The sequence below is a fragment of the Falco biarmicus genome, chromosome 6, assembly GCF_023638135.1.
Source record: "Falco biarmicus isolate bFalBia1 chromosome 6, bFalBia1.pri, whole genome shotgun sequence".
NCBI lineage: Eukaryota > Metazoa > Chordata > Aves > Falconiformes > Falconidae > Falco > Falco biarmicus.
The window spans coordinates 54,690,358-54,715,548 of NC_079293.1; the positions used below are offsets into that span (position 1 = coordinate 54,690,358).

The following is a 25,191-nucleotide window of genomic DNA, read 5'->3' on the forward strand; positions in this document are numbered from 1 at the left end:
AGCATGTTTATATTATTATTATGGAGTACAAAGGATGGATTTCTTTAACTCATCAACTGTAAATCAAGATTTCGGGAAGGTCAGCTTCTCTGCTTCCTGTGTTATACTGGTCCTACCAACTTGCTTTTGGCATTTTTATGAAGACAGTCTCGGGAGTGCTGCTGAAGACTGTTGGCCAAAATTTACCGCTTCGCCTCTTCTCTGTTTGCATTCTTGAATAAGCAATATTTCACTTTTGAATGCAGTATACTTCATATGAACAAAAATTTGAAAATACAAATGCTATTTTTTTCTGAATAATAACCTTATTGGGAAAGGTTAAGGTGGAAAATGCTAAATTACAGGAAGCATAGAAAAATTGATGTCAGTTCAGTCCTTGCTTTTTTTTTACTTTATTTTTTTCCCCTTGAGATTTGAAAGCCTGTTAGCGCTTTGCTATTTTGATGCATACTTAGACTCCTTGGTAAAATGTGTTTTAATTTTGTGCTGAATTCTTAAATTACAAGACCTGAACTGGGATAAACTTTCCACTGCCCAGAATTGTGTAGCTGACCAGCTATGCAGTGCTGGCTTTTAATTTCCCCTCAATTATCTACTTGTGTCAGTTTTAGAATTAGGATAGATATCTAATTAACTTGGAATGTAAATATTCTAAGTATAGGCTTTGTTTCAGAGAAGTTTTCAAGTGAGAGCCTTTTTTTTAAAACACAAACCTGCATTTTCTTTATTTGCAGTTAAATAAGGCATCTCTAGGTGGCGGTAGGACACACGGGTACTTCTTCAGTCCGCAAAACAACTGTTAAAAGAGTGCTTGCAATTTTGTTCTGGTGTTGGTGTGTGGTTGTTGTTTGTTTTTTTTCTCCCTGTAACAGTACATACAGGATCACTGAGCTCCTTGGCCCTTGAATTAGAAGGGAGAGTGCCTTGGAACAAATAAAGGATAATTTGCATTCAGTTTTATAGGTATTAAAACCTCACACTGTTGGAGTTAACACCTGCCAGTTATTTTTTTCTTTGTTTTAAAAGAATGCATTACACTGAACATAAAACAAAGGCTTAATTATCCAAAGTCGGTATTTGTCAGTTGGTGTGACCAGCTCCAGTTGCCCAGACAAAGCACGGTGGGCCAGGCAGGAATTGGCTGGTGCTCAGCTGCAGGTGGGAACTGTAGCCAAAATTCAAAAATTTTCACTAATGTTTTGCTGTTTTTCAGCTCAATTGAGATACAAGCTGCGTGAAACACATCTTACAGTGATATTCCCCTCAGTAATTCTTTCAGTAACTTATGTCCACTCAGTTCCCTCAAAGGCTTCTGCCTTGAAGCATTTGATTTTTACCTCATACAAAACTTAGGTACTAACTTCCCCTTTTTTTGATGCCTTCGTTACCTGGGTGTTAACAGAAAGAATTGCCTATAATAGTTGCTGACACTGGGACGTTATGTAAAGCAGTGTAGAAAATCCAATATCATCTAATCTACTGGAGACTTGTTATGAAACAAAGATTAGAATTAATATTACTACTAAAAATTTTCTAAGGAATTCCAGTTTTAACTAACTGCGTGATGTAAGTCACAGGTAACACTCTTCTTGTAACTGAAGGTCTGTCTGTTACAGATCTCTTCCATAGTATATGAAAAAATACCTGTTTTTTAAATGGTTTTCTTGATTACTTGGAGATGCCTTTTTTTGCAATTCTGACTGCATTTAGAAAAAAAATATAGCGTGGTAGTAAAGTGAGGATCCCATGTACTGTCATGTTATATATTTTCTACTGACTGTGTGGTACACCAGTCTGCCTGGGGAGGGCCACAGAAATACAGCAAAGACCAGCCTACTCCTAGCTGAGGTTGAGCAAAAGTAAGTTGTTTTGCATATGTATTCTTTCATTGTAGGAGTTGTGAGGGTGTTAAGCTGAGATAAAGTGTGTTGAGGATACGAGTTCTGCAGTGTGATAAACTGCATAACCTTGAAGTGTGTGTCCATTTTTCTTCTTGCTTTCCCATGTGACATGTAAAATAATTAAGCTGAAAATAAGGCTCAGATGTGTCACTTCCTGCAGATCAAAACTAGTGTATTTTATGAAATACACTTTAAAATCACCAGTTGTTTGTATCCCACATTTAGAAATCTAAGGATCTCAAAGTTACAATTTAAACCTGGACTTCGGAGTTTGTTGAGTTTTTTTTTAAGGTACTGTAAGCCCGTTAATGCTTTGTTGCTCTTTATTAATGCACTGGTTCTGAAATATTTATGTATGATAATGTCATGGCCATCTTTCATATGGCTTTCCAAAATGACATGCATAAAATATAAGTAAACCAGAATAAGAATTGTGCTGCTTATTTTAAAAATTAATATTAAAAGGCCTGATTTATACTTATAGTGAAACTATTAACTGATCTTTAAATTGCCTGTTTCTACCTAGACACATGAATACATTCCCATCCTTTACAAGAAACCCTGGGCTTTGTCTTTGACGTGGCAAAATCCATTCACTAGTTGGTCTGACACTTTTTAAGGGGATTCTTTGTAGTAGGTAGAAACTGCTACTCAAGACTTTTCAGTCAACTCTTATGGCTTCAGAATGGTCAAGCAAAAATGCATAAAAATAAAGCGGAAATTGTCTGTGCCCCTTTAAAATTTCTCTTCCTCTTCACAAACAGCTGCCGAAATACAAAGAATACTACATCAGCTTGGAACACCACAAGACACACCTGAGTTGAGGCAACAGCTGTGAGTACTTCACATGACAATGTTTAATTTCATTGCATTGTAAACAATCTCCTGGTAGGTGATGAGGTATTTTTTTTGTTAGGCAGAGTGCTTGATCTTGCTGAGAAAGGTAAGTATAGAGAAATACTTGAAACTTAAATGTTGAGATGCACTTTTTAAAATTAATGTTGGATAGTCTGTAAACTAGTCAGCTGGTTTGCCCATGTGCATTGCCTGCCATATTAACACATCCATAAAATCTATGCTATATATCAGGAAAGGGAAAGTGTCAGGACCAGAAAGCAATTTTATTGTTTAAAAAACAAACGCCGGCACCCTTCCACTCCAGTCAGCTCTTCAAATCTAGCTGTGTAAGTTTCACAAGGTAATGAATATATTGGATTTTTTGGTGAGATGTGATACTGGGCAAGAGAGCGAAATGTCTTTTTAGTGATGAAAGCTACAGTATGGGATGACATTCTAGAATAAACATGTACCAGAAATACTAAAGTAGCAGAAGTGAAATAAAGCTCAAAGGCAGAATGCTGTTCCGTCACTTGAAGGCGGACTGCCATTAATGCACCACTGGCAGAGAGAGTCAGCTGCTTTCCACTTCTCTGCACGGTCCAATGAACTGGTATGATGTGTTCCTTTAAACCCCTTTACCGCATTAATCTCAGCATCATAAGTGCACATAAGCAATGTGTTGTGTTAATCCTGTGGGTGAGAAAGCTGGCAGTTTTCAATGTGGTTGATGCCACACTGTGGCTGTTGAATAGTAGTAGGTGTATACTGGACCAAAGGCATCACATTCGTTTTATATGAACAGCCAAATTGCTTTACAATAGCCTGAGCTCAGGGCCCGTAACATTCACCAGGCACAATCCACAGTGGATATCCTGCTGGAGTCTGTGACTAGGTGAAGATCAACATAGACAGTTTATGCAATACATACATTGCATACAGACAGGATCTAGGCATAAATTCACAGCTAAACAGGATAGAAACTGTTGCAAAGGACACATTCCAGTCCCTTTATGGAAGTAATAAATATGGTAAGCTTCCCTGATTTTTCATCTGTCCCTTTTTCACTTGTCTGAATATTTGGCCTTTCCTTTGATGTTGGTATGTATCTGAAGAGTTATTTGATTATTTTAAATATTGATGTTGGTTGGTTGCGAATAGCTTTCTAGATAAAACCTTTTTATATACATGGGAGAGCAGGATGCAAAGCAGGTAAAGAACTTGAGTTCCTCCAGGAAAAAATATAAAGGTAGAGTGTGTGATAACATAGAAGCAGAGAGACAAAAAAAACCCCAAAATAGCAGTGCTGTTGAAGACCAGGCTTTTTTTTAAAGCAGTGTTGAAGCTGTTAGCTGAAAACTTTAAGTTTGCAGCTATTCTGTTGTGTGAAAATATAGATTTCTTTGATTAAGCTTCCCAGTAGCTATCAGGAATTAACATTTCATGGGCTGTGGTAGCAGAATTATATTCAAGCCATGTATGTTCTTCCACACCAAAAAAACTTGGTCTTTTTTACAGTTATTCTGAACCATAAATGGTAAAAAATGACCAGATATTTCCAACTATTGACAGTCTCAACAGCACTATGAAAAGCATGTCTAGATATACGTAATAACTAGAAACCTGTTGCTGCACATTAGGAAAAGAGAGGAAACCTCAAAAAAAACCCAAAAAACACACACAAAAAAAGGTGAGGAGTGATGCTGTCCCACTGAGGAACAAAACTTCTTTAGCATCTGTCCTGTCTGGAATCCATGATGACACACCTTTACCGTGAAGAACAGAATAAGATGTCTTTGTGCACTTTAGAAAGCATTTAGTACTCTGGCTTTTCTGAGAATTGGTGAAATTCAAAAACAGTAACCCAGTGATCTCTAATGAAACTTTCTATTTGTTTGTAGGCAACAGAAGCAGCAGTACACCAACCAACTTGCCAAAGAAACTGACAAATACATTAAAGAGTTTGGATCTTTGCCTGCAACAAGTGAACAGGTATAAACCCAAAGAACATGGCTTTATTTGACTGTTAGGTTGGCTTATGTAGAGTATCTGAGTGACTTCAGTTCTGCATACCTATTTTTGTGCTGCTCACCAGACTTTCAAAGTGCTGTTTAGTTAGTCAACATACTTGTACAACAGGGACACTTACAACACAAGAATGTTTTGTTGCAGTCCAGACTTGTCCAAAAGTTTGTTTTTATGTATCAGGAATGAGGTAGTTTGACTGAAATGGTATTGTGGTGTGCTTGTGATTTCAGGTAGTTGGGCACTTTGTAAATCTGTTGTAGTGATGTTAAGTCTGACTCCACAGGCACTCTGGCTACTTCCAGGGTCAGGGAATTGTGTGCCAAAGCCTCTTGCAGGGCAGGTGGTCAGACCTGTTTACCTCACTGTCTGAATCATTTGATTACGCACAGTAGGTCTGTTATACATCACGCAGATCAGTTTATGTGCTATGTCTTGTCCACAGGCTTTTTCTTTCTTAAGAGGAGTGAACAGGAGCTGTTCTTAAAACAACTTTTGCAGTCTTTAAACTGCTTCTTTCATAGGTCTGTGTAAAATCTCATCAGGAGGTAACATGCAAAGTGGCTGTTGTTATTAGCACACTGCTCTCTGCCATCCTATTGTTTCTATCCTAGAAATAAAAGAAAAACTATCTTTAAGTAAGGAAAGAGCAACAGGATCCTAGAAAACACAGATTCGGGTTATTGTCACTCGAACGGCTTGCCTGGCCTGTGGGTGGTTACCAAGGAGCTTTTAGGGAAATGAATTGTCTTGAAACACTGAATTCAAATGGCAGGCCATGATCCATGTGGGTTCATTCTGTCAAGTGGTAAACTTCTAACAGAGGTGTTAACACTTGGTCTTTGTATATAGCCTCTAGTTTGGGCAAAGTATATTTGAGGTTTTTTTCTATGGTTTATCTGCTTCTTCGTCTTGGAGCTGAAAAGTTGGTGGTGAGATATTTCACTGTTTAATTTTACTCCTTTTATCATGAGCATCTTCATCAAAGCTACCTCCCAATGAAATGCATAAATAACAGACTGATGAATGGCAAACTATAGCCTATCAGAAATTTGGAAGGAAAAGTTAATGTAACATACGCATTTAGGGATATATGGTGGATGTTCTCCCGAGTGCCTGGTATTCCTCCTTCCTTCCCTACATCTTAGAAAAAAACCCCCGACAAACCCTGAAAGGTTAAAACGGGTATTTTGATACCAGTTCTTAAGTACTTGAGGGGGATGTAAACCAGCTTCTGGATGCAGCTCAATATATTTCCAGTGTTTATGTAAAACACATGTGAAATGAATGCCCTGTTCTTTCTTTTCTGTGCCCTTCCCCTCATTTAGTCACCTTTGCATGTTTTAGCATCCAGGTTTTATAATCAGCAGATAATAAGAAAGGTAGAAGCTTTCTTGTCCCTGCCCATTTCTCATTTCCAGCTGTTAAATGAAAATAAATTCATTGGCTTCCTCTTTAAATGCCTTAAATTGTGCAGAGTTATGTGATCTCAGAGGGAAGGAAGGTTTGGCCATGCAGTTGCAAATGGTTTTGTAGGCAGCCTTCCCTTACACATATTTAGGAAAAAAAAAAAAAATATGGCTTAGCATTGAGCAGTGTGGAAATGGCAGAGCCTTGAAAAGCCTGAGCTCATTTGACTTGGTAAAATTTTTTCTCTTATAGCGTCAAAGAAAAATACAGAAAGACCGTCTTGTGGGGGAGTTCACCACAGCACTAACAAATTTCCAAAGACTTCAAAGGCAAGCTGCTGAGAAAGAAAAAGACTTTGTAGCCAGAGTAAGAGCCAGCTCAAGGGTATCTGTAAGTATCAGAAAATATGCCATTATACTTTGTTTACAATGGTGTTGGTGGTGTTTGATGTCAAACTTGCCCCCACAATGCTGCTTACAAAGGCTCATATCTGACCCCAAATAGTGTAGCGAGTGTGCTATGTGATTTTATAGTAAAGGCTGAATGAAGTTGTAATAACACCCCCTCTGCCACAAGCACACTGAGAACTGTTACTTTTTCCTTGCTTTTGTCACACAAAGGCATGAACTGCCCCTGGGTTCACGTCACAATCTTGCAAAAGCAATTTTTAATAGATTTTGAAATGCTTTTGCTGGACCTTTAGATAACAACGGATTCTTCCTACAGAAAAGAATCACTTGCCAGATTTCTATGCAGTATGAAAGTGGGGAAGTACTGAGGGAGCTTGAGATGTTGAGCTTTTCCTTGTTAGCATACCAATTTTGCCTTTTCACTCTGTGCCAAATACACATTGCTGTACTTGTAAATTTTAGCAGGCAGTTACTGAGCTGAATGTTTTTGCTTGTATTTCAGCTTTGTGCATGCATCAAGCAAAATCAGGATGAGAGCATGTTAAATCATGTTTCAGTTTGAAGTCACTATAAACCTTGTAATACTGACTCCTTACAGAAATGCTGACGGTGCTTCTTTCAGGACCATAATAATTTATTATATTTTTAAACACTGATCATGTAGGGTGGTGCTTCTGAAGATAGCCACAAAGAAGGAACACTTGTCTCTTGGGACAGGTAGGCTGAATTTGTTAAGTCTTTACCTAGCTCAGAATAAGAAGTGGCCTGCAGGGAAGCCAGCTGCTGATACGATTTTTTTTTTTTTTGTCTTATCAATTGCCTTTTTCTGGGGGGAGTTGGGATAGGTTGTTCAGTTAGGCTTTCTTCTATAAGGCAAGCGTAGAGAAGAGGCTTTGGTGAGATAGTTGTGAAGAAAAAGGAACAGTTCACATCATCCGCGCCCCCCCCTGCCCCATGCTTCAGCTTCAGTCATCTCTTTAAGCTTCCGTAAGCCTGTATTGGGGCTTTCTGAGACCCAAATTTAAGTAAGCAGTCCAGCCTGTGAATAGAGTAAAACTGTCAAGTTGCAATAAGGGTCCAATGTTTACCCCATTGCTTTCATACTCTCCAAGAACTGCTTCTCAGTCCCAGATTGTTTTGTTGGCTAGCTGGCTTTTGCCTCAGATGGATATAAACTTTGCAGTTTATAATTCAGAAGAAACTTTGCCCTTGTATTCATACTTGGATTTTCCACTTACCTCAGTGTTATGTGCAGCACTGCTACAGCAGCAGCTTCCTATACCAAAGGTGTGACCGTTAGACCTTCCTTGTTAGCTAGACAGGCAAGGGTAAAAACATGCATTTTTTTAACCAGTAATTATGTAAAGTATGTGCTATTTACTTAACTGTCATTTTATTTTTCTGAGTTATTTCTCATTGTGTCTGTTCAATTCTGCGTGGTTGTTCTTTTTTTCTTTGATAGTCAACCGCAAGTACAAGTGCAAGATGAAGAAATCACAGAAGATGACCTCCGTCTTATTGAAGAGAGGGAATCTTCCATTAGGCAGCTTGAGGTAAGTACCTGTGGTTTTACAGCAGAACGTGCTTTTAGTATTTCCAAAGAAAAAACATTTCACAGGTGCATGAGCACTAATTGCAGACATTAATCTTGAGGAGTTAGGGTTTTGTCGTGGTTTAATCCCAGTCACCAACTAAGAACCATGCAGCTGCTCACTTGCTTCCCACCTCCCCTGGTGGGATGGGGAGGAGAATCGGGGGAAAAGGTAAAACTCGTGGATTAAGATAAGAACAATTTAATAATTGAAGTAAAATGAAATATAATAATAACTGTAATGAAAAAGATAGAGGGAGAGAGGAATAAAACCCAAAAGAAAAATACCCCAACAAACAAGTGATGCACAATATGATTGCTCACCATCTGCTGACCGATGACCAGCCAGTCCCCAAGCAGCAATTGTGAGGCCCTGGCCAATTCCCCCCAGTTTACATTCTGAGTGTGACGTTTTATGGTATGGAATATCCCTTTGGCTAGTTTGGGTCAGCTTTCTTGGCTGCATCGCCTCCCAGTTTCTTGTGCCCCTCAAGCCTTTTCAGTGGCAGGGCCTAAGAAACTGATAAGTCCTTGACTCAGTATAAACATTACTAACAACATCAGTGCGTGATCAATGTTATTCTCGTACTAAATCCAAAACAGCATTGTACCAGCTACTGAGAACAAAACTAACTCTATCCCCGCTGAAACTAGGATACAAGGTTTGCCTGTGGGTGTGGTTTATCCTTCAAAACTGCAAATACTGCCTTTAGATGTGAAATGTATGTTAGAAATCTACTGCATGAAAGCCATGTTTTGATACTGTGTTTAACTTAACTAGTTCAGTTGTGCAATAAGAGAGTCTTCATATGATTGCAAGAAAAACTACATATAATTTTTTTCCAACATAGTGGTCATATTATGTAACTTTAACAGTGCCTATAAATGAATTATGCCTTTCCTCCCAGGTATTTATTCCCAATGTATTGTTCAACATCTTCATTTTGTAAGCAGCTTTTTTAAATGCTTCTGGAAATACAGACATACTCTGTTTCATTCAAACTTTTGTAATCAAGGGCTTGTCAAAAAGTTAAAAATGTTTAAAAACAAGATGTAAACTACACAAAAAATTGTCATGTGTGATGAAATACTGACATCAAGAGACTTCTCTGAAGACAAAATGAATTTTTCCAGCCAGTCTGGAACTGGCATCTCTACTATGAACAAGATAGATGCTGCAAGTCTTGCTGATGCATGTGACAAAATCCTTTCTATGCATAAATTTTTCAATAAGCTTTCCCTTGCCACCCACACTCTAACTTACAGTGAATCAAACCAAACGTGTATCAGTTATCAGTTAAGAAGAGATCATATGCACAGTGGTAACGTGGCATCTGTCACTTCATCATAACCAGATGGTAATAGGATAATGTAATACAGGTGCAATAGCCTGACCCTGTTATAGAGGTAATTTATGTAAACTGTTATGTTTATGAAATTTCCATGTCTTTAATAGGTGCACAATACTTTCTGCACATGCTTTTATTAATTTGGCTTAAACGGGTAGCTTTTAAGCAAAGCTGGCCTGAGCCTTTCCCTTCAGTTAAATTAATACAGGTATGTGTGTAGACAAGCCCTCGGCAATGAGAGGTCCTGTTTGTCATGTGATGTGAAGTGTACTTTGTGCATATACTCATCTTCAGTTAGTTTGATTATGATAAACTTGGTCTTGTAGTACCTAAAAGGCCTTCCAAATAAACATATTAAAGTGGTTTTTTTTTAACCTGTAGTGTAGAGTCATGGATACATACTTGGGAGGAGGAGGAGGAGTATTTGTATCTAAATGTACAGAGATGGTAGAATATATTATGTCAATTAATGCAATGATTTTTTTTCCTTGCAGGCAGATATTATGGACATCAATGAAATTTTTAAAGATCTAGGCATGATGATTCATGAACAAGGTGATGTGATAGGTAAGTCCAATTCAAATATTCTCTGAAACTTTTTTGTTCTCTTTCTCTGGAGAGCAACAACGTAGAACGAACTTTCTCTGGAAAAATTCCTCTAATGATAATACCAGTGCTAAAGCAAATCAGGTGCAACCTAATAAACTGGCTGAGATGACTGGGAATACGTTAATAAAGTGGGTTTAAAAAGTAGCTTTTCATGTGTATAAAGCATCTTTAAAAGCAGGGATTTTAACTGTTTGTACATAAACTTGGAGTTCATGTGGGGAGTTTTACTGTAACGACTAATGATATAAGTGTGCAAATTCAACAAAGGTTCCTGCTTTGCCCTTCAAGCAGACAGGTTTATTCTTTTAAGGAAATGTGTTTGGAAAATACATTTTCTGAGTCTGCTGCTAAGCCATGCTGTTGTCTTATGTCCAGCATATGTTTTCAGGGCTTTTTCTATTATCTTAGCTTGTAATCTGTTCATATTTTTCCAAGGAAAAAAAATAAAAAGTTGTGTCAGTATGATAGAATACCAAAGCATAGTCATGCCTGTTAGGGTGTTTTGTGTGTCTGTTTCCTCAGATTTCATAGGTCTTAGGACTATTTTAATCTGAGCAGAGGGTCGTCAGTAGCAAGTTGAAGGACAAGTTTAAAAAAAAAAAAACATCATCAGAAATAATGAAAGTTTCTACCCCAGTTGGTATCTAAGGTTCAGCTCTGCATCTAGAACAGGGGAGCTGCTACTGACATGAATTCAGCCACTTATTGTCTGCACGGTTCTGAAATGAACTCAGGCATAAGTACAGGACAGGTCAAACTTCCATAATACAAGGTATAAAACTTTGGGTGTTGATGAGGACACCAGCACTTGGGCAGCAGCTGTTACATATGCTTTCAAGTGTGTTTCAGCATGCCAAACCTTTGGCTAGGTTATAACTAATCAAAATTTGAAATTTTTCCTCTTAAAATAAAGACAGCATAGAAGCCAACGTGGAAAATGCAGAGGTACATGTGCAGCAAGCAAACCAGCAGCTGTCAAGAGCAGCAAACTACCAGGTAATGTCAATGCTGACTGCCAGTTTTGCGTAACTGTCCTTTCTCAGTAGTCGTGGCTTCCATTTTCCTACAGAGTTCAGATTTTGCTTTTTAAATTCCTCAAGGCTTGGAGACTTACTTAAAGGTTTATGTTAGGCTATGATGGTATTTCTAGGTCACTATAAAACAAAAGTCAGTGACCTCTGAAAGCTTCAGGTTTCCTGTGATACTAGCCAGGCTGTTTCAGAGCACCTGGAGTTATACCTTTATTAAAAAAAACAGCAACCAAACCCAAAAAACCACAAAACCACAAACAAACCAACCCCTCCTTTTACAGCTCAAGAGGTAAAAGGTTCCTGTATATGGAAGGCAACTCTCTAAAGATCAGTGGAGTAATAGGGAAGATAGGCAAGAAAGTCTTCTGAGGATGCTGCCAGTTAGCAACAGTTTTTGCTGTCTAAAATATTCTCAAAGCTGTATATCCAGCTTCTGTTAATTGCTACCCTAATGCAAAAAACATATTTCAAACTCTCAAACTTTAAAAAAAGCCTTTTAAATACCACTTCTTTATATATATAAATGCCACTTCTTTATAACATTTTTGAAACTCATTAGAAATAATCTTATTAGTAATAAATCTTCCCTCTTCAGTCAGTTAGTCCTTAGACTTTTTTTTTTTTTAAATCCTCTTATGTGTGTTACTAGTAGACAGGACAGTAAATCAATGACAAAATGTCTGAAGGATTTTCTGCTGATTTCAGAAGTGGGAGAGGGAAAGGGGTGGATGCATCCTTGAACTGTGTTCTAGGTGGCACTAATTGAATTGGCACATTAAGTATGTATGGTTGAGGGTTGATAGCTCTTATTTTGATACTGACAGAGTTCTGGAAAAAAAACCCAGTAGCAGCCAAAATTTTGAGGAAGATGTTAGTTTTCTGGATGAAATTTAAAATGAAAAACTTCACGCTTTATCTCGAAGAGGAAAGGATCAATATCTTCTGATCTCAAAGGAAGGTTATCGAGACTTTTGACAAGCTTCTGTTTAGTGGGTCTTGCAGCAGAGACCAAACACTCTGCAGAACTGGCCTGTGTTTAAAGGGATTGTGTAGTTTGCTTCAGATTTGAACTTCCCTTTGCTTGAAAACTCACCCTTGTTCCAAGACACTGAAGAATCATTTCCACTTTCAGTAGACTTAGTTTCAGCCACTATTATATCTGTATGGTCTGACCCTCTCAAGGAAGCATTAGAGGCTGGCCCAGATGCGCTGGTGGGGCGAGGCTGCACATGGTTGGTACCCTCACAGCTCCTCTTTGTGCCTGGATGAGGTATGCACCACTCATTGCTGTGTGGGGTGCATTCACACAGCAGAGCCGTGTGGGCAAAGCCAGGCTCCACTCCTCTTCTTGCCCTCTTTACCACTGCCGCTTTGGCACTTGTAGAAGTAATGATCACTTGTATGAGAAAATAAAATCACTATGTCTTTAGTCCAGTACCTTGCTTAAGTAGTGTTACAGGGGAAATGTTTGACTTCAGTGCAGTCTTGACAGGAGGTGGTCTCCAGGATGAAAAAGGAGGAGACTGGGAGTGCAAGGAGACAACTGACCAGAGGTTTAAAAAAAGAAGGTACTTTAGCAAATGGATTGAGTTTCTAGCAAGTAAAATGATGACATGAAGAAGTCTTAGCCTGAATGGGAGAAATGGCAGTGAAATACTAAAGCTAGAAGAATAGTTAAGAATCTTGGTAGTCTGGGTGGTACTGGGCAGAGAAAGGGCAGCTCTAATGAAAAACTGAGGGGGGGGGGAACCCAGAAACCTCTAAAACACCCAGGCAGAAGAACCTCTGCCAAATAGAGTAGAGCCTGGCTTTGCTTCTGGAGCTGTGGCCTAGTATCGCAAGACTTGAGTGTTGTTATCCCTTGGCTATCAGCAAAAGCCTGATAAAACCAATGGTAATTCCCTTTCCTGCTGTAAAGGAAACTTTCAGATTCTGTATTCATCAGATAACAAATGATAAACTGCTGCATGTCCTGCATGCTCTGGTATCTCAAGTTAAAAATCTGTATGGGAGATGTGAAATTTCTGGACATGCTCATAACTTGCACTTTAGTGTTGTAAACATTTGGTCTTTAGTCAGGTCTTTTTGGGTTTTTTAAGTTGTGCATAAGAAACTTGACAAAAACAACTTTAAAACAACTCTGTGAATAGATGCAAAGTCAATCTTTCAGAAGTCTGAAATTGTAGTCCGTTGTCTCCTTCTGTATATACATTAATACTCCTTAAATATGTTTTAGCAGGCTATTTCTACCTCCACCACTGTGCAGATAGATTGTCCATTCTTCTTTGTATGTGGTTACCTGCTCTCATGTTTTCTTTCCCCCAGTGTTCTAATTACATTCATTCATTATGTTACTGTGTTCTCTTTCATTATTTTGTTATGTATGCCAGAAAATACCACTGAAAACACTCTGTTGAATAATATAAGAGTAAGTTGTGGATAACTTTGCTCTTTCTCTTGAACAACTTCATATGAGTTGTTAGTAAGGACACGATTTATTTAGATTATGCAACCAGGAGCACCATAAAAGCATTTGACTATTCTTCTGATGTGGTGGTGCAGTTTCCAATCAACTTGTTGTTTTCTCTATTGGCAGCAAAGGTCCCGAAAGAAGATGTGCATCCTCATTATTATACTTGCTGTTGGAGTATTACTTCTTGGAATCATCATATGGTTTTCTACAAAACAAGCCTCTGGCAAAAGTGTTGTAACTGGTATTTAAATTATGAAAGGAAATTCCTAGTCATTGTTTGCTCAGTGTGAAGCTGAGTAACATAATGGTTCTGTACTTCGTCACACTTTTTCTATAAGACTTTTTGTTTTAACCTGAGAAGTAACATTCTCAGTACTACCGTCAGTATAACTGCCTGCCCTCTTGGATGTGGGTGCTGTCTACTAGAAAAAACAGTCAAGGTCAGAAACTGTTCCGTTAACTTAAACATAAAAAAACTTCTTAAGGTTTAGGGGCTAATCAAAATCCTGATAAATTGTTTTGATGGGCCAGGTCATTATCTTTTGTGATGTTGCTAAATGTTGCTGCCAAAATAAACTCCGAAATTGTTGCTTGAGGCAATGAATTCACATCTCAGAATTTATTTTTAAGTTAGAAATGTGTCTCTATCTCTTTCCCTTCCATCCCACTCACCTGCCCATTTGATACGGGTGGTTCAAAAATAAAATGTAGATTGCTGAAGTTAGTGTGATCTCTCTTTTATAACTGAGGCCTTTGAATGAAGCCTTCAGTTTGCCTGAAATCTTTTAGATACTTCATATATCTCATTATCTGGCATTGAGTATGGTTATGCCTGGAAGCCTCTGGCAAAGGTGGGTAGGGTGGATGATGTAATTATGTGGATTTTTTGTTTCAGTTATTTCATTAAGAAATACTGTGTTTTATGTGCACACGTCTGGTATCTTTGCATCTGAAGTGTGCATCAATGAGCTTGGCTAGATGAAAGTAAGCTCTAGCCTATGAATTCTTAGATTCACTGGGAAGAATAGAAATTCCCAACTTCCGAACTGCACTTGAATGTCACTGTTCTGAAACTGCTGTGATTCAGTTACCACGAACAGGTCCAAAGTTGTATGTGAGGTTTTTCATAGAGCTGAAGAAAAGAAGATTATGAGCCATTCCAGGTTCAACAGTAGTATTTGAAATTAAGTTGAAATCGGTTGAACTGATTCAAACGGTTTAAGATGTTTGATGCTTATAGCCTTTAAAACAAGCTTTTTCCTTTTGTGCCATTTTGTACTAATATATTAAAAATGTAACAACACTTTTTTGCCAATTAATCTATTTGCCTTTTTAATTGATCTTGGTGAACTATTCTGGAAAGCGTGCAGATGAAAAAGTCACTTAATCTCTATTTTATTAAGTTCTTGTACACCAGACTGATAGAAAATGCACTGTTTACAGGCTGAGTTATGAAATATTATTTGGGAGCAAACTAACAATAAGCATAAATGAACTTTAGAACTGTAACCGTACAACCAAAATAAAGATCTTTAAAAGAGTACCTTTTTCTAGTAGTTCCTTTTTTCAGAATCCATCCTTACAAGTACAGCTGTTGTCTTTGCCTTTATGTAAAAGAATGAAATTTCTCTGAACAGCTCCAGAGAATTTCAGCTCTGCTGGCTAATCAGCCCAGAGGGATCATGTCCTGCAGCTGTGCTGCACTTCACATGGTTAATGAAAATGCTCCTGGATCTTGCATTCCTACCTGTGTGAGCCCAGTCTCAGGAGGAAAGGCTGCTTTGCTCTGTGTGGCTGGTGACAGTGGGTGCTGAGGGTAGACTGTGACGGGCTTTCATTTGGCATAGCATGAAACTTGAGGGATGGGAATAGACGGTGCAGGCAGGAGATTTGTGCTGCTGTATTTGGATTCTGAAAGCAATGGAGGAAAAACAAGTCCTGTGAAACTACATGACTGTAAAGTGGAAAACATCTCTGATATTGAAAGGGGAATTCAGATTAAGTTGCAGTATAGACTGTGTGTTGACATCCCAGCTACTGTGTTCCTGTGGCTGCCTTTGTGCTGAGAGCGAGGCTGGGACTCTGTTTATCCTTACTTGTTAACCATCAGATCTGCTTTGGGCCACTACCAGCCGCAGTAAGGCTGGCACTAGTGATGCTGATGCCTTTTTTTTTTTATTTGTTTCTTGACTACACCACTCTAAACTAGAGGATCAGTCAGCATTTTGGCTAAGTAGCTTTCTCACCAGTGAATTGTCTAAAACTGACTTCAGAAGTTTCCTGACCTTAATGTTTAACAAACTCTTTACACCATTGCAAACAGGTGCAGAGGAATGGCTTGATCCTACTTGCCAAAGACAAGATCCTTTTCTCCGTTGCAATACCTCATACCTGCTTCTGTCAGTGACTGACTGATTCCACTGACATGCTGGGGAAGAAAAGGCAGCACTTCAGCAGCAGATCTTCAGCTCTGACTCCTGGCAGATCAGAAATTCTGTTCATGCTTGGTACTTGTCACATTTCATACGCGTTTCAATTTGGTTTTCTGCTAGGAGGGTTCTCTGTTAAAAAGTTTACCAAGTTGAAGGATATTGCTCATCTTGGGGTTAAACGGTATATTTACTGATTGCCTATTTACCTTATAAAGGGATGAATACCCTCTTTTACCAAGTTTAGCCCGCAGTGACTGCAAAGCAGAATAGCCACTACATAAAACTTTGTCCACCTGGAGCTGCTGAGAATCAGGCCAGTGCAACAGTTTTGAATGACTTAGAAATTCTGTGAGTTGCAATGCATTCTATTTCCCAGACATCTGCTGCAGCCTGCTGCCTCTGTTGTCATTCTGTGTCTGATTTGCCTGCGTGTCTTTATTTCCCATGTGGAGTTGGCTTTGTATTTTCAGAGTCATGTGCCTGTTCAGATGCTGTCCAGTGGTAGTGGTGTGGGCACTGTCAGGGAGAAGAGCACTGCTGAGGGCCGTGTGTGCATTGCTTGCTTTCATTCATGATCTACTCAGAGTTTGCTTATGGCATGGGGGTGCCTCGCCCGTGCGCTCTCAGATGAAAGATTTCTTCCTATCTTTAATCCCAGTGGAGGGGGGGATGCTGGAGTCCATCACCTCCGGAAGAGATGAAGGGCCAGCTGTCAGAAGTCACAGGGATGTCTCCACCTGGGTACACTGATGGGGGCTGGCTGGTTCCAGCAGGCTGCGCGGCTGCTGCTGCCGCTGGTCCAGCTGTGAGGTAGGGGGTGGTGGGGGAGTCGGCACTGGAGTGAGTATTCACACACAAGCTTCTGTACCTGTTGGAGACACCAGCCTGCAAGGCCCTAGTTGTTCATTAAGAATCTTGGTGCTACCAATTTTCAAACTCGATAAGGCAGAAACAAACGGTTGGGGAGTTTTGTATTTAGAATGTCCATGTTGGAGAGCATAAATACTCCTTTTCAAGCTGCTCTTAATGGAGCCCCTCTCTACCTTTTCCCTTCCCCTGCACGCCTACACTCTTAAATGTATAAAATGCAATTTCCAAGTATTTAAAGAAAGTTTTAATATCTATTAAGAACCCAGTAAAACATCTGGATGTAACATGTGTGGTTTTAGAACAAAGGTTTTGGCTGTTCCAAATTATCCATCAATATCTGTCAGATTAGCAAGGCCAAAAAATGCAAAGCACCCTTCGTTTTACTGAAGGAACCTGGTAAGAATAGCTCCTTTGTGGTTATCTTAAACCACACACCAGGGGTGCTTCTCTATTCTTTCTTGCTTTTCCAAAGAGCTGAAAATCACAGGGGTAGGCAGCTTTTTAAAGGCACTCCTCCCCCTCCCCCTCCTCCTTTGGAAATGGTTTTTGATAATCAGCAGGGTATACAATATTCACAAACTATAAAGTCATACCTAAGAGCCTTCTTCAGTCACCCGCACACACTGTACGTGTGCAGTTGGCAAACATGCTTGACGTCCGATGCATGGGCTGGATTTTGGGTGTCAAAACTAGTTTGAAACCACGAAAAAATTTTTATCTTGGGAAGTAAGGGGTCAAAAGGTGGTGGGAAGGGGGTAATGACATAATCTGTTAGTGAAGTTTGAAAGATCAAGTACCCTCATACTTGACTGCTGGTTTGGGATGTTTCAAGGACTGTGTTACTGGGTATCGTGTTTGGAAGCGATGACTTGTTTTGTTCTTGTTTAGTCCTGGCTGAACCTATTTGATGCTTTCAGGGTTAGAAGGTTGGTGAGAGAGGGAAGAGCAGAGATCTTGCTGGATATCAACAGCTGATGGCTCTCTGTTTCTTATGATACCTACAGTGCAAAGTGGTGCTTAAGTGCACACCATGCAGCTTTCCTTTTCAGTTTGCAATTAAGTCCAAATCTCTCACCCAAAGCTATTGTGGAGTGAGGAGTAATTATTCCCTGATGAGGTGCCAACCTGCAGAGCCATTCTAGATGCTATTGCAACATAGAGTTGCAAGAATAAATATCTGAAAGTGATCAACTTTCAAGCATCTTTGACCTTGTACGTGTCTCTGATGGTGCCCCTGAAGCTGCAAAAGTTTCTGTAGCTTAAGAATGCAGATAAGGCATTTATTTAGTTTTTTGTGTGTCCTGAACATGTTCAATAAGAAAGGAAGCCAAGTGTTTGCACAATGTTAAGGAACTCTGCAAACCCAGAAATAACCAGAAAGAATAACAAAATGTTCATTTTCGAAAGGCATGTTGTATTGCCTTAAGTAGAACATCACGAGAGCACCAAACGATGTTGTAATTTGCTATTTATACAAGTGGCTCTGCTTTTCCCGTTGGCTATTTTGAATTTCTAGGCTTGAACACAGCTGCAGTGATTCATTTTGCTCCCATTCCAAATATCAGAAACTACTTGAAATACCAGAAAGGTACTTGGGGTTAGGGAATGCGTCGCAGTTTTTGATACGGTATGGGTCCAGAGGAGGGCCACAAAAATAATCAGAGGGCTGGAGCACCTCTCATATGAGGAAAGGCTGAGAGAGTTGGGGTTGTTCAGCCTGGAGAAGACCGGTGAGACCTTATTGCAGCCTTCCAGTGCCTAAAGGGAGCCTATAAGAAGGATGGAGAGAAACATTTAGCAGGGCTTGTTGTGATAGGACAAGGTTAATGGTTTTAAACTAAAAGGGTAGATTTAGACTGGATGTAAGGAATATTTCTTTTATGATGAGTGTGGTAAAACATTGGAATAGGTTGCCCAGAGAGGTGGTAGATACCCCATCCCTGGAAGTGTTCAAGGTCAGGTTGAACAGGGCTCTGAGCAACCTGATCTAGTTGAAGATGTCCTTTCTTATTGCAGGGAGGGTGGCCTGGTTGAACTTTAAAGGTCCCTTTCAACCCAAACTATTCTATGATTCTATATTTGCAAGAATATTCTAAAGAAGAAATACTCGCTTTAAGTGTCTGCTCTTTAATAATCATGTCTCTGTCCATGAACACAGCACTTCTTTGCTAGTGCTGATAAAATAGGTTTTTCTGATTGAAGAAAAAAACCAACCCAGATTAAAAGGCTTGTAAGTGCAAGAAGGTTAATAAGATCACAGCTTTGTTTATATTAATGTCACATTTTAAAATACATCTTGCAAAAAGTGGGTGGAAAAAGGTAAAAATAAAAAATAAATTGGAAGTTGCTAGCAGCGTTGTTCACCCCCACCTCACCAAGTTCCTCAGGATTCATCCTGGACTGACTTACGATTATGTTTTTCCTTGATTTAATGTTTATGCAGATCATGTTTGGTCTTTGGTAATGCAGACTGAAATCTTAAGAGGTAACAAGGGTGGGAAGGAGAAGGCAAACTGAATAATCCAGGAAGTATAAATGGTAATATACCTTCCTGCCTTTATTCAAAAAAGGAAAATGTGCTGGAGCTATTACTGAAACTGCCAAGCTTGCAGTTTAGGAGGGAGGACTCAGCTACACTCAAGATCCACAGTGAGTTCCTCAGTGTCAGCTTCAGCTGCTTCTGAGCCCTGCCCACTGAGTGGACCTTCATCCAAAGGAGGTAAGCAGGGACAAGGAGAGGATCCTTTCTGCTCTAAAGGAGAACATCAGCAGCCCGCAACTTGCAGAGAGGATAGATAAATATATTCCTTGCCATCTGCTCTGTGTTGGCTCCCTCCCACCCCCCCACTCTTCCTCTCTCCCCCTCTCCCCTCACATACACCTGGATGGTCCCTCTGCAGAGGGAACTGAATACCAAAGCTAGGTTCCCAGAGTCCAGCGCAAGGGAAGAATTACAGCTTCCTATCCTGTGTTCTTCAAAACTTCTCTGCCACAGCGTGTCACTGAAATAGGGAGAAGCCTCATTGTCTGATACGGTATTCCCTGACAGCTCTTCTTCAACCAGATAAAGACTAAATATAATCTTGGAGACAAGCCACTGTGTTGTCAGGGAGATTTAGACTGAAGAAGCTTGGAGGATTAGAAATGTCTATTAAAAAGTAGATTTAAACTGTCTTTGTAAGATGACAAAAACAAGTTGAGGCTTACTTATCCTGTGTCAGCCTTAAGTTTTGATGTCTTCAGCAAATCAGTATTTACAACAATAAAATAAGAACTTTAAACAGAGAATGAAATGAAAGGATTTGTCTCTGATGTGCATTGTTTCTATTAATTTGTAAACTCCCAAGCAGGGAACCGCAAGCATTGAAGCTCTAGGGGGAGAGGGGTTATCTCTGCAGCAGTGAGCCACTGTCCTACTGCAGCCCCACGGTGGCATCCCTGGAAAAGGGCAATCTGGCACCTGAGCGGCCAGACAAAAGCGCAGGGCATCGGGAATTTCCAAGTCTTAAGGCAAAAGCAGGTTTTTTACCTAAAGGGTGAAATAATTCTAAATACCATCTGCTGCAAGAGGAATAGATGCATGCTTCTCTGATGCCTGAGTTTTAGTCAGGGAAAGGGCTCTTCTGCAGCTTGGTCAGCCAGCATGTGCTGGGCTGGGATGTAGTAGTTATTTAAGCTCGTCTGGTTGAAAATAGGAATATAGTCAGGTCCTTGAACACCTGAAAAATCTGAGACTACAGTGAAAAAATGCAGCTGGATTACTGGAGAGAACCACCTGGGTGTCTCTTAATAGTTGCTTGGCAGATGAGTCTTTTTAAAGTCTGTGGTGCCTTCAGAAGACTGAAGAATTTCATTGTTATGTCTTTGTGGAAGTTTCTTTCACAGTTTTGATATCCGAATGTTTTAATGAAGTGTAGAAAACACCTTCTCCTAACTTGTTTTAAGGAGTATGGATTTCTTTAAAAATATTCGGAATATAAAATATATTTTGAAATATACAGATTTGTTTTCAGTGCTGTATAAATTGAGGGTAGTGCATTATATGCTATTTGGGATTTACTCGGGAAAGATATCAGTATGATTCTGTAAGATATGTAAGATATTTTCTTTGTTGCTCCTTATGCTAAACTAAACAAGCAGCTACCTAGAAAGATGGGCTGTTTCAAAAGGTTTTCCACCACCTTTGTTTGGGGCAGGTCATGACTGTCCATAAGGACTGAGACCCTGCCAGATGCTGCTGGGTTGTTCTACTTAACCATGTAGTGTCCCTGTCCCTTTGAAACTGTCCCTGTGAAGCACTGCTTACTGTCCTTCCAGAAACTTAACAGGAGAAGCAAACACTTTTTTTTGCAAGGGGTGGCCGGGGGTTTGTGTCTGATTCACAGAGTGGGGGAGGTGCACAAACCAGCACAGAGAAGGCAGCCAGCGCTGCAATCTACTTCTCAGGCTTTGCCACCCTTGGAGTGGTGCCCTCAGAAACTGAGGTCCCTCTCCAGGACCCAGACTCACCTCCTTCAGCATCTTCCCTATGCTCCCCACACCAGCTCGCTCAGACAGGAGGCAAGTTTTTTGTTTTTTGTTTTAAAGCAACTCTGCACAATTTATCCTGATCTTGCCTTTCCTACTGGCAGCTGTTCCCCTCCTCCAGCCTTTGCCTGGAGCCGGTATGGGCAGAACCAGCTCTGCTTTAAGGTTCTGCCCACCCCATTGTGCCGACTTTCTTTCTGCAAATAAGGTCGTTTAGGTTGGCTACATGATTGCTATGCAAGTCAGTAGTTTTAGGGTGAGAACAAACGTTTTATTCACTCAGTGTCAAAGGCATTCAGTGATGGAGCAATTTGACATAATCAATTCAGTAACTTCCATGAACTTCTCAACCAGTTGTAGCCTTGATCCCAGCATAGCTCTTCCCAGTAAAGAAGAAAATTCAGTTTGTTTTTTTCCAGCAGACGCTGCAGGGAGATTGTTTTTTTTAATCCCACAGTTCTAATTTTGTGATGGAACTGCACCTGGAAACAGGCAAGTGCCCACTAAGCCAAGCATTTCCTTGCAAGTCAATCCTCCTGTCACCTCCCCTGCTTCCCCCTAGCTGCCCCCAAATTTACTTCTGAACATTGCCAGGACAGTGAAGTTTGACCTCAAATTTCTCTTTTCCCCCAGATATAAGATATATATAAATTCTCTAGCTAAACTGCACCTCCTCTGGACTTTCGGTAGAAATTCTTTCTTAAAAAAAAAAGGGGGGGGGGGTGTTTGTGAGTCATCCATTTGAAAACACAACTCTGCATAAAAAGGCTAAAGGGATATTTTGTAAACCATGCACATATACTAGAAGAGCTTTGAAAACCCAGAAATATTACATAAAGACCACAGGACTAAATGAAAGTATGAAAAATATTTGAAGAGAGAGGATGAGGTAGGGGAGACAGGAAAGGATCTTTCTATAGCTTGTGCTATAGAGAAGGGCAGAAACAAATATAACAACTGTAGGTCTGAGAAACTGGACATGACTGCGGAGGGTTGTGCTGAATAACACTGTGCCACATTGTTCTAGGCACTAAATGGTGGCTGACTGTCACGCAGTACAGATGACTCAAATTTTGGAAATTGCTCTTCTATGAATAGCCTTCTAAAGCTGGCCTTTTCTACAGCCAGAAAAACCATCTTTGCTGTTGTTTTACAGCCTTGGGAGAGAAAAAGAACAGGAACTTGCCTGCATATTGTGTTTTGTTTGTATCTTGAGGATTCAGTAGTCTGGCGGAGTGATTTTTATGAGTCTAGAGAAGTGCTCAGATCCCTGAACTTTTCTTGACTTCCCGGTTACGTTCTTGTTTTCTGGCAGGGGTCTGTTTGGAGTGAAAACCTAAGGAGGATTGGGGCAGAGGCAGGATGTCTTAGGAAGGCTTGTAAAAGGATTAGGAAGACCAAAGCAGTGGTATCTTAGCAACATCAAGAAATTGAGATATACAGGCATAATTCAGTTTGGCTATTCATGAGTTGTTATAAAACAAAGCATATACCATTCCAAAAAACTTAGCACTTAACAAGTCCATTATTTTATTAAATCATATTCAAAATTTCAAGAAGGCATAAATATATTTGCCTTGACAGCATCCTTAAGGTTGCAAAGGGCCCAAGAGTGTTGGTATTTTAATTACTTTTGTGCCTCCTCATCTCTGCTGTTCTATTGGGAAGGTGCTGGTGAAGGAAATGGGCTGTTCCCAGTTCATGTTTGTTCGTTTGTGCTTTTTGCCATGATTCCTCTGCACCAGCATCATCATATCTGCAGTACTCCTGTGCTATTCTTTTGGGATGTTTCTAGCAAGAACTCTGCCCCAAGCTGTGTTGTCCGCTGGATGCAGCAACTCTGATCCCCAAAGGAATGCACAGGCAAGACTGATCAAGACTGATTTTTTGAAAGGTGTGTTCAAAATACCACGGCAGGTACTGAATATAAGTATATAAGCAAAATCTTACACTTATCTGACATGCTGCTCTTTGATGCCAAGGACACCTTGAATATTTTCATCTGGCAACTAAACCTGGGGTTTTTTGGGGGTCCCCAAATTTGGGCTGGCCTTCAGTAGTCATTCCTAAAGGGAGAAGTGAGAAGTTTCCTCAGCTTGGTCCTCAGTCTTTCCTGGTTAGGCTTTGCCCTATAGATACGTACACAAGATCTTTTGATGAGGTCCTTAACAAAATCAGCCTACAAGTGTTTAAGAAAGGCAAAAAGTACAACGTTATCAAATGCTTTGTCAGGAAACCATTTACCGGATGAAAAATTCCTGAGTGCTAAAGAAAAAGCTTATGGAGTTTGTAAATCAGAATAGGAAAGAACACAAATTTAACATGGTTTAACCTGACCTCTATCATCGGCTCTTTTTAGGAGGTGTTTGTTGTTTTGGTTTTTTTCTACTTATCCAGGGTTGTAAAATTTTCTGAGGACATGCATTACAGAATGCTTCCCACTGGGCTGAGTAGTGCTTAATGAGTATTAGTCATTATGGTGCTAATAGTACTGATTGGCTTTTAATGGGTGCCAAAGTACCTTGAGTGTTTACTTTGTTAAAGATGCTGTGGGAAAGGGGATGCAGTAGACTTAACAGGATGACACAAGACTGGGGCTACTATGGGTGCTGCGTGTGTGTCACCTCGGATGAGAACAAGTAGGTGACAACTGCACCTCAGAACTGTGCTGCTTCCAAGGAAGTCATGAGGAAAACATTTTAAAACATCATTTTAACAAAAACTAAGCCAAACCAACAAGCCTTAACTGTCTGCTTGAAACTCAGGCAACATCCTAGGGGTAGAGTCTGAAGCCCGAGATGCTGTGCCATTCCTACCTAGGCTGCCTTTTCACTCACAGAGGGTCAGAGCAACCTGGGCAACCTGCACACCAGTCACCCTATCGGTGACATTTTCCCACCAGCTTTAAGATCACAGTTTGGTGATATGCAGGGCAAGATCTGCCCAAGATCTGCAGCCCAAGATCTGCACTTGCTGCCTGGAAAACCCTTGAGGGTGTTTTTTAGATAATTAGTCCAGATGAAGATTTGCTAGAAGAATAAACAGGTGACTGTGGATATCTCTTGAACTAGCAGCGATGAACTCCACAGAGAAACCTCTGACAAGAGGCTGCAAGCACATAAACTAGCAATTTGCAGGGAAGTCTGGGTTTGGACTGTAACCTCTCATCCTACCAGGGATAACAAAAGTATGGTGTTAAAATAATACAGAACCTCCTGAAAAATGCTGAGGAGTCAGACTCTGATCTATACTTGGCACTTTGAAATTACAGTACAGCACGAACAAACCAAAGTTCATTACTCGTAGGCCATCTATTTAATGGCCTTGATGGAAAATCTAGAGTTTGGCTGTTGCAATGTCAGGCTTGTAGGAGTAGAGAAAGATGAATGAAGTTAAATAACAAAAAAACATTATGATTTAAAGTCCATGAAATGCCACTACTTAACTGAAAATTGTGCAGCTAGGTTGGAAAGAAGCAGTTAACAACAGCATTGGTATCACGTGAGTTTTCTGAGGTTGTGACCACAGATGGATGTGTACTGTGACCTCCTTCTTCATCTTCCACAAAGGATTTGGGGGAAAGCACTGAATTCACTGCTTTCTTGAGGAGCTCTGCTTCAAAAGCAGAGCTAATATGGGTCCAGATACGTGAGCTCCAGAGCATTATGCTGCCAGAACAAATCACTGTCTGCTGGCAATAGTGGTATTGATATTTTAAAGTAGATG

At 40.0% G+C, this 25,191-nt stretch overlaps 1 protein-coding gene across 3 annotated transcripts in view; it reads left to right on the top strand.

Moving 5' to 3' along the window:
• The window catches only part of STX7 (syntaxin 7), a 32,970-nt gene extending 17,791 nt beyond the window's left edge, over positions 1 to 15,179 (top strand). For all 3 annotated transcript variants that reach the window (XM_056342826.1, XM_056342828.1, XM_056342825.1), the window contains exons 3-10: positions 2,666 to 2,735; positions 4,640 to 4,730; positions 6,426 to 6,563; positions 7,248 to 7,300; positions 8,046 to 8,136; positions 10,018 to 10,090; positions 11,046 to 11,128; positions 13,760 to 15,179. In XM_056342826.1, coding sequence (XP_056198801.1) covers positions 2,666 to 2,735; positions 4,640 to 4,730; positions 6,426 to 6,563; positions 7,248 to 7,300; positions 8,046 to 8,136; positions 10,018 to 10,090; positions 11,046 to 11,128; positions 13,760 to 13,885 — 725 coding nt within the window. In that variant the 3' untranslated portion in view covers positions 13,886 to 15,179. The remainder of the gene's footprint in view (positions 1 to 2,665; positions 2,736 to 4,639; positions 4,731 to 6,425; positions 6,564 to 7,247; positions 7,301 to 8,045; positions 8,137 to 10,017; positions 10,091 to 11,045; positions 11,129 to 13,759) is intronic.
• The last annotated feature ends 10,012 nt before the right edge of the window (positions 15,180 to 25,191 follow it).